The sequence below is a fragment of the Euwallacea fornicatus genome, chromosome 4, assembly GCF_040115645.1.
Source record: "Euwallacea fornicatus isolate EFF26 chromosome 4, ASM4011564v1, whole genome shotgun sequence".
Taxonomy (NCBI): domain Eukaryota; kingdom Metazoa; phylum Arthropoda; class Insecta; order Coleoptera; family Curculionidae; genus Euwallacea; species Euwallacea fornicatus.
In genome coordinates this window covers 5,197,467-5,206,924 of record NC_089544.1, presented here as the reverse complement: position 1 = coordinate 5,206,924, position 9,458 = coordinate 5,197,467, and the positions used below count along the sequence as shown (strand labels likewise).

Sequence of the window (9,458 nt, the reverse complement as noted above, 5' to 3'; positions counted from 1 at the left end):
AAATTAATACAGATAAACTAACAGTTGTTAATTCATTTTTGCCAAAAAAAATAAATTTGAATGAAAATGTACCGGCTTAACAATGTCGAGGATTTCAATGAACCGAAAACAATTTCCTCATTCTGAAAAACCAATCGCTTAAACTTAAAAAAAAAACATGATAATACATAAAAAATGGAAGCAGAGTCAAAATGATCTGTCACTCTGTCCCTCTTACCATTTAAAGCTTTTGAAAGGGTGGCTCTAGGCACCAAAGGGATTGAGATATTACTTCGAAACTAAAATAAAATTTGGACTCCTCTGAAGTTAAAATTGACATATTTTTGCATTTTTCCTACATTTTGGATGAAATCGGGGAAATCATGAGGCGCAGATTTGAGCCCTGACATCCTGTATGATAATACTAAACTATACAGCCAAATAATATTTTTTAATGAAATGTCTCTTCTCCTTAAACGACCAGTTCCATGGAAATCCATTTAGCGAAAACCTCAAATCACAATAAGCCACCCCCGCCCTTGGGGTTAGCAATCTCGTTTAATCTTAGTCATATTTTTCCCTAGAAAATGAACCCTTTGCCGAATTTAAGCAAGTCATTTTTCGCAGGGAAGACTCATTCAAGACGAGCCTTATAAATGATACAAAACCAGAAGGCCTTTTTCAGGCTTAGCCTGCATGAAAAAGATCAATTAGATGCAAAAAAAATTATCAGGAAAAATTTTATAAAACTTTCCTACGAGGGTGGAAATTAATTGAATGCACTAGGGTGAATCTGCAGATTTTCATTATGGTATAGGACCGTTCGCCCACATACAGGGAATGCTCAGGTATAGAACCATATTTTCCCATCGTAAAAGATTTAAAAAGAGGAGGCTTATCATTTAATATCACTACACCCCGATCTTCGATCTATAAGCTTCTATTTATGTTTCTCAACTAATATTTCTTGAGCTTAATCCCATCACCTATCGAGACCTCACGGAACGGGCATCCTTTAATAGCTTTTTTATGTTTAGAGCCATTGTGCACAGGGATAAATGGAATATAATGGGACACAATAGTGCTAAAAAATATGTAAATAAATCAAAGGACGAAGAAGAAAAGATGGAAGATGACATCTGTTCGTATTCAAGTATGGCACAGCGGCAGTAAAAACACTTGATTTTTTAGTAGGTTGTATTGTAGTTTGAAACACTGAAGACGTTCAGGTAGTTTAAAACATGCGGTTAAAGTTTGGGATACAGATTATGAAAGTAGCTGATACCTCATTAAACGTCTTCGTTTAAAACTAGGAAACGGCCCGAGAACGTTGTGGTGTGTAGAGCTTGGTAGAATATTAATTCAATTTTTGAAGACATGCTCTTTCAATGTAACCATGTATGTACAGTAGTACTCAAAATTATAGCAACTTTTTAAAATATCAAATAATTTACACTTAACGGCCTAAATTCAAAATAGGTTTTCAAAATATGATTCTACAATGACTGATGATGATAGAAGTACATATATAACATTAAAACAATCATAATTTGTATATAAAAATAAAAAAATATATTCATTTCGACCTGGGCAAAAATATAGCAACTTTTCCAAAATAATTATAAAGAGCAATAAAACTTCAACAAATTACAAAAGAATTGTTGAATAATTAATATATATTTTTTAATACCCTCGCTGCTGAATAACTTCTGCACATCTTCGTGGCATTGAATTTATTAAATTGTTAATGTAATTGTTATCAATACTCTTCCAGGCTTCTTGAATTGCCTGGAATAAATCCTGTAAATTGGAATATGTATTATTCCGAATTTTATTATCCACATATTCCCACAAATTTTCTATAGGAATGAGATCGGGATATTGCGATGGCCAAGCAAGAACTTCTATCCTTTCCTCTCTAAACCATTCTGAAGCAAGTTCCGATTTATGTTTGGGGTCATTATCTTGTTGGAAAATGCTTCTTAGTTGCATGGTATCTTCAAGATATGGTTGTAAATGATTCCTGAGGATATCTCGGTACATGAACCGATCCATGCGACCTTCTATTTTGTGAAGCGGACCCATACCAAAACCAGAGAAACAACCTCAAACCATAATTGAACCTCCATGTTTTACGGTTGGTAAAATAAACTTTTTTTGCAACCTTGCGCCTTTGGGTCATCTAACGTATGATGGGCCATCACCATCATTAAATAAGTTAAATTTGGACTCATCGCTGAAAACTACCAATTTCCACTGTTCAGATGTCCAGTGTTGGTAATTCTGCGCAAACTGAAGTCGGGCTTTCACGTTCTTCTTAGACAGCAATGGTTTTTTCGCTGGTCGCCTACCAAATAATCCATTTTCCACTAATCTTTTTCTTATGGTCTTGGAACTGATATGAGCTAGGCTCGTTTCCTTTAAATGTGATTTTATATGAGTGGATGATAGAAATGGATTTTTTTGACATATTCGAATTATCCGTTTATCAGTTCTTTTTGTAGTTTTCCTTGTGCGTCCTGAATTTTTTACAGCTGCTTCACTTCCTGTTTGTCTGAATTTGTAAATAATTCGTGATACAATTAACTTATGCACACCCAAACTCTTTACAATTTTGCTTTGCCGTTCGCCACTTTTACACCGCTCAATGATAATTTTCCTGATCTCTAATGAGATTGTTTTACCTCGACCCATAATGAAAATCGTCGACTTAATTTAGAATATAAAACGTCTTTAACCACACAAGTCCGTATATCAAGTGAAATTTTAAAATTCCAAGAGTTGCTATATTTTTGTTCGGTATTGAAAAAATATGTTTTGATAGTTTCTTATAGGAATTGTTGGTATTTTATTTGGATGCATTTAAAACATCAACGGTTGTGGAAGATAAATAATATAAAAACGTATATTCGGTTTAGCCGAATAGATACATTTCATTTAATATTTTTAAAAGTTGCTATAATTATGACCACTACTGTATATACGTAGGTACATAACAGATTTTAATTGATATTCTCAGAAATCTTTCTATCTCTGTCCTACATGTGATGTTCTAGGGTAGCTCTAAGAAAAGGTCAAATCGACAACAAATATTTGAATTTTTGAATAAAATTTGAGGATTGAATCCGGTTTGTTGTAAAACTGTGATATACAAAAAACAAATTAATTCCGTGTTATACAGCGTGTTTTATAAACAGATTTGTAAAAATCGTCAATAATAAATTGTCTTTATTTTCCAAGATACAAAAAAAATCAACTAAAAAAATTGTTTAGAGTGCAATCTTACATCTCCATGCCAAATTTTACGAACTTAAAAGTACTTTTTAGAAGCAAAAAAAAAACTTTAGAGACAAATGGATTGCTCGAAATGGACCAATCAAGTGACCGCCGAAATCCCTAGACCTATCAATACTGGACTTTCCAATAATGCAGCGAAGATTTACAAATGTGGTTAACTCTTTACATTGGAACGTATTAGTTTATATACACTGTACATGTAACAGTTTTAACGAATTCAGATGAAGGATCGAAAAGTATGAGGATAAAGGTGATGGTTACATCGAATAAATAATTATTACAAAATCATAAACCCTTTGCTAATTAGTTTGTTTATAAATCTGATGCGTTAAATTTTACATTTATTATTTGTTATAATATCTACACGGTGTTTGTTGTATGATTCAAAATAACATTTTCTTTCGCAAAATACTTTTATAATCTTTAAGTTTGGTAGGTATATGTAAAATTGCATTCTAAACAACTTTTTGTAGTTGAATTTCCTCATATTTTGAAAATTAAAGACGCTTTATTGCTGACGATTTTTACAAATTTGTTTATAAAACACCCTTTATAACACGGAATCGAGTAATTTTTTATATACCATAATTTTACAAGCAGGGCTCAACCCCTAAACGTCATTAAAAAATTCAAAAATTTTGGGCCATTTGTCCTGTTGTTACATCTCTCCGGGGACACACTGTATGTGATCGGTATTTCACTGGATCATGTCCAAATATAAAGCGTTTATTACCAGTCGCCTGTTTTTTAATCCACATTAAGATGCCTCTAGTTGACTTAACCCATAAGAGCTGTTTGGTACCGAACCTGTTAAAAAAACGTTACTCATTTTATGGGTCAAATAGTTTATTGGTGCCGACAAAAATCCAATCGTTCCACAAAAATGTACATATGTAGGTGCAAATAGAGGTGTGGTTCTATTTGATGTGAGGTAGTTTACACCATTGAGAAACGCCTCCGTTTTGAGGTTGTAGTTAGAGTACTTTCACCTTAATGGAAAGCGATCGTATTCTGGAAAAATAAAGATAGAACCAAATTATGTCCATTAATATTGTTGAAAGGATGTCTTTGAGCGTGACGAAGCACGCTAAGTTTCTTGCAACGTACGTGTTCTGATTTCCGTGAATTATGAGGAGATGGTCATGGATACGATTGTGGGTCTATGATTCATTCAAAAGGATATACTTATATGTCAACTAAATATGTCGAGTCATTATTACTGTAAAATTATTACGAGTGCAAGAAGATGAAAAATTTTATCTGAAGCAATTAAAACGTTAATAACGATGATATATTTAGGTTTCGTCGGGGTAGCTTCAACTAGAAGAGAAAAAGACCAATATGGGTAAACATATTTTTGGTCTAGTGGGTTTATTATTCTTTACACGACCCCTTTACCATAGCAGGTAACATTACCAAATCGCATAATAATATTTTATACTATAAATATATATAAAAATGACTTTAAAGCAGGCGCAACCTGCACCATAAAGACCGTTTTATCCACGCTGCAACGTGCTATAATCGTCCATTATGATGTATATATACTAAAAACGTTTTTGTAGCGTAATCGTAGTACTTTAAATGAATGCTATCCTAGTTAATGTTAAACGTAATATTGGGTAGTTTCCTTTATTTCGAAATTTCGTTTTGTTATCGTACGTTGTACATGTTTATCGCACAGGATAGCCGTTATTTATCTCGTTGCATGTGGAAGTTTGTTTTTAATATACGAACAAAAGTTCTTGCCACTTTCAGGTGCAAAATTGGTTAAATATGAGGAAAAAAGTGATAATCGGCGATTATTTCAATATTAAATATAGTACGTGGTTTACATCACTTGGAAGTTGTAATGAAATTTTTAGAGAATTTTATGAGAAGTTAAATCGTCCAAATTTTGTGGTTTATTTTTGCAAAAAGAACATTTTAAGTAACCCCCATAAAAAAAAATCAAGGGCCTAAGATCTGGCGATCGTGTCGGCCATTCCATTGGGCCTCTGCTACCGATCTATCTCCTAGGACATTCTGACAACATATTATTGGCTACTTGTTTCTCCATTTTCTCCAGGAAAAATTCTTGGCATTCACGGAATTGCATATTTCATTTTGTAACAAGTCTAAGTATGATGCGTTTTTCAAGTTCCCCTTTGTGAAAAATGCACCGATAAACTGGTGGCCGATTATATCCATTCACGCACTGAATTTTTGCGGATGTTGTGTATGCAGAGTCCGCATCCAAATGCGATTGACTGTAGAGCAGTAGCGACGATTATGGCGATGAATACATCCACTTAAGCAAAACGTAGCTTCATCCGGAAATAAAATTTTAGAAACGAACTTATTATCCTGAATGGCTTTTTCTTGCATCAATTCACAAAATTCTATTTAGCGATCAGAATCCTCAGGAATCAATTCTTGCGTAAGGGAAATTTTGTATGGATGGAATTTTTCTCATTTTAAATGATTGCATATAGATTTTGCAGATACATCAAATTCAACGGCAAGTCTGCCGGTAGACTATATGAGGTGTTCATCGATAGATAAAAGAATGTCTAGTGCTTTCTCGCCACCAATTGCTGTTCGTTGTCTTCCACATTTTGGAGCAGCTTTCACAGTTCCAATTTGTTGAAATTTTTTTATTAATCCGACAATCTGCACTTCTATCCATAGGTCGGTCTGGGTATTTCTCAGTTATTAAACATGAGACACACCTGTTCGTCAATTCTTTTGTGCTCTCCATAACCCGGAAAGATTCCAATTTCAATTTTTTGGTCCTCGAAAACGATATATTTTTTAAATATTCGAACTGTGGTAGATGTCTGACAACTGACTTTAACATTAATTAATTCTGTGAAACCCAGAATATTTATTATCCAAAAAAATTGTTTACATCGAAGACGATTTTCAATGTTTACGCCTTATTGTCATTTTTTCAATCTCTTCCAAAGCGAAATAAGAATGGATTGTCTCTCTAGGAAGGGAGGATTAAAATTTTTAATCTTTAAAGGACATGGACTTTTTTCGGTTTTATTCTTTAAGGGAATTGTAGATCCTATTTCAGTTCTGAGTATACTGGTGTATTCTTTATTGACCAGCCCTTCATTTGATGTACTACAATCAGTACCTTTCAATTTGAAAATTAACGAATGGGGGGGGGGGGGATACCTAGTTACGGACGAAAAGTTTGAATATACCGAAAATAATGCAGTAAAAGCCTTTTTTAAAATGAAGTTATACGAGTACTTTTGTTTAATATTCAGTTTATGAAAGTTATAAAAGTGTTGCAATACTTTTACAAGCGCTGTGTATTGACTATTCACAGGCCCGGGCGTTTTAAAAATTTAAAGGGATAAAAGAACTGTGTTCAACAATCTCAATATTATAGCATTTTGCTGATATACCAAATGAGTATTTTGATCATGCGTCCTTTTTCCTGCACTGTTTCCTCTTGTAATGCAGCCACTCTTATCTTTGAGAACACAACCGAACGCGACCAGTATTTATAAAAAAAAAATGGTATCTAGCATCTCTTTTATGTTGCCGCTATCACGGGCTGGCTTCGGAATTAACCCGGAACGCAATGAAGTTTATCTAAAATATTTGAACGTGTCGGTTTTTTTAAAGCATTGCCATGGTTTGGAGAACACTTGTTATTTTTTTAGGCGAGAATGCAGTGACGTGAACCCAACTAACAAATGTAATTAATTACGAACAGAAAAATACCCGACGTTTAGGTAAAAACTTAATGACACTTAATAACACCATCGACTGGTATAATTACAGCGTTGGCCAGCTACATATAAAAAACAAAGCGGTGCTAGAGCGAGTGTTTTGATCCACTTAAAATTTTGGTTTTTCTGAGGCCACAATTATCGACCTACATCAATCTTTAATGGTCTGGAGGGCCCAGAGTGATATAATTTCGCTGTCAGCATTGTTTTATTTGATCGCGAATCGAGTTTTGTTGGACCCAGTTAGATTTGATTTTCGCATCGGCTTCAAAATTTCAGTCAAAACGCTTATAAACGAGTGTCTCTAAGGGAAGTGTCTATTTTACCCTCTTCCAGTGTTTACGACACAAGGAAAAGTCAAACATTACTTTACTGGTGTATAAAGACACTTTAAAGCTACTCTCTCGAGCATAAAATTAACGCTACTTGAAAAATTCGTCAAAGCTTATACAAACAAATTCAGGGGGAAATTTTTCAGCTTAAGACGAGTTCTGTTCGAAATTTAAAACGATTTTAACCCTTAATTGGCGACGTGCTATTTCTCCCCAATTCGCCGTGATTATGGGTTTGATCGACCCATACAAATGTATTAATTTTTTTATTCAAAAATGTGGATTATTAATTACATTAAAATGTTTTGAACAAAATTAAAAATATAAGGGATGGCTATCTGAAGATAATTGTATAAAATAGGAAAAACTATATATTTTTTTAATTCTGTATGTTCTAGTTCAATTTTTTCACTTAACATTTTCGTTCATGAAACAGAAAATATTTTGTATCAATATTTAACACGTATAAGAAAATGATAATGCAGAAAATAAAATTCAAAACTTACGGAATAGAATAAATGTAAAACACAAAATTTGCTTATCAATGGGGTAACATTGAAATTACTCTTTTGCGCAATTTACACATATTTTTTCTACACGTGTTAAACAAACAGGTTTTTTTAATTTTACTCATTTTGAATTTGTTTTTCTTTCGTTTTGGCAACTGCAGATAAGGCACCGCTTTCTCTTGTATGGCTCAATCTCATCTGATTTCGGTAAAGAATAGGCTTGTCTACAACTTTTGAAAGGCCATCTCTTATTTAACGAGAAAGCCTCTTATTGATCAGTCTTCAATTTAGATAAGGTAACACCAATTCGTAAGCTAGCTTCTTGACCAATAGGAATCTGAAAACACCATCATTTTGGGGGTATGACTGAAATATTACGAATGAATTCACTGACGCTATATATATTCAGAAGAGCATAAAAACTGTCATAGATGTTGTTCTCTTATTAGTGCAACACGTTGCACATTTTTGATTCAATGAATGTACGCTTCCCTTCGTGAAGTGATAAAATACAATGATTTCCTATTTTCCAGTTTGTGGATCAGTACATCGTTGACGGTATTGTGGCGAAATCATTATAATGGCTTTATTTTTTTGATGGCACATTGTAACAGCGTCATTTATCTGATACCGCACACTGACGATCCCTCCTATTTGTTGGTAGAAATTCTTGAAGAATTTCTCTTTTGTTCCTTTTTATTGTTCCTACGTATGTTAGGCCTCTGTTCTTCAGTTCCTGAACCACTTCGACTGAAGAAAACCAATTATCAGCTGTAACATTGCGATTCGTATTTATAATAGGACGGCAAAGACGTCTAAGAAACTGAGTGGGGATAAACAATTCTTTCTCATCCTGAGAGAGAATGGTTCCCTCGCTGCCTATACCAATGTATATATGTATATATATTAAGAAAGTAGGTAGTATATGCATCTGTTAAGATTTGAATTTTTACACCGTATTTTTTCGGTTTACTTCCAATATACATTCTAGATTTGCAACGTTCTCTGAATCTCACCGGCATTTCATCAATACATGCGAGTTCACCGATGGAATAGGCCCTTGACATTTTTTAACAAACTAGTCAAAAATTGATGAAATTGTAGCTGTTGGATCCTTATCTTTTCCCTGTGGTCTAGTATTTACATCATCGAATCTCAGACAAGCTAGAATGATTTGAAGTCGTTTCAACGACATAATATATATATATATATATATATATATATATTGCGGCTAGTATTGTCTGTTGCAAATAGAGATGCTAAATCTTAGTGATTCGATTTGAAGATGGATGTATAACATACGAGTTCTATGAAAGCCTTCAGTCCTTCGAGATCCAATTTCTTCAATTTAGGTCTGTTTCCTCTAGTGTATTGGAGCCTTATACTATGTAGTTTTATATTAGTGTTTGTAACTATCTCTAACAGCATTTAATCCGAAAAAAAATGTTTCCATATTTCATATTGCGAAGCATTCACATCAACAGTTCTCAAAGGACCGATGACCCCAGGTAGGTGAGATATTATGTTGTGAGTAGGTGTTCTTTGAAATTCAGGGGCTAAAAACAAAACGCCTTCAGTAAACGGCTTTACAGTCATAGCTTTAAAGTTTA

The 9,458-nt window shown here is 33.7% G+C and overlaps 1 protein-coding gene across 1 annotated transcript; it reads right to left on the bottom strand.

Annotated features, from left to right (window-relative positions):
• Positions 1-8,464: 8,464 nt before the first annotated feature.
• On the bottom strand, positions 8,465-8,915 carry LOC136338707 (uncharacterized). The gene is made up of 2 exons (XM_066281347.1): positions 8,804-8,915; positions 8,465-8,727 (listed from the first exon to the last, which is right to left on the bottom strand). Exons 1-2 carry the CDS (start codon positions 8,913-8,915, stop codon positions 8,465-8,467), a joined length of 375 nt encoding a protein of 124 aa, XP_066137444.1.
• Between the last annotated feature and the right edge of the window lie 543 nt (positions 8,916-9,458).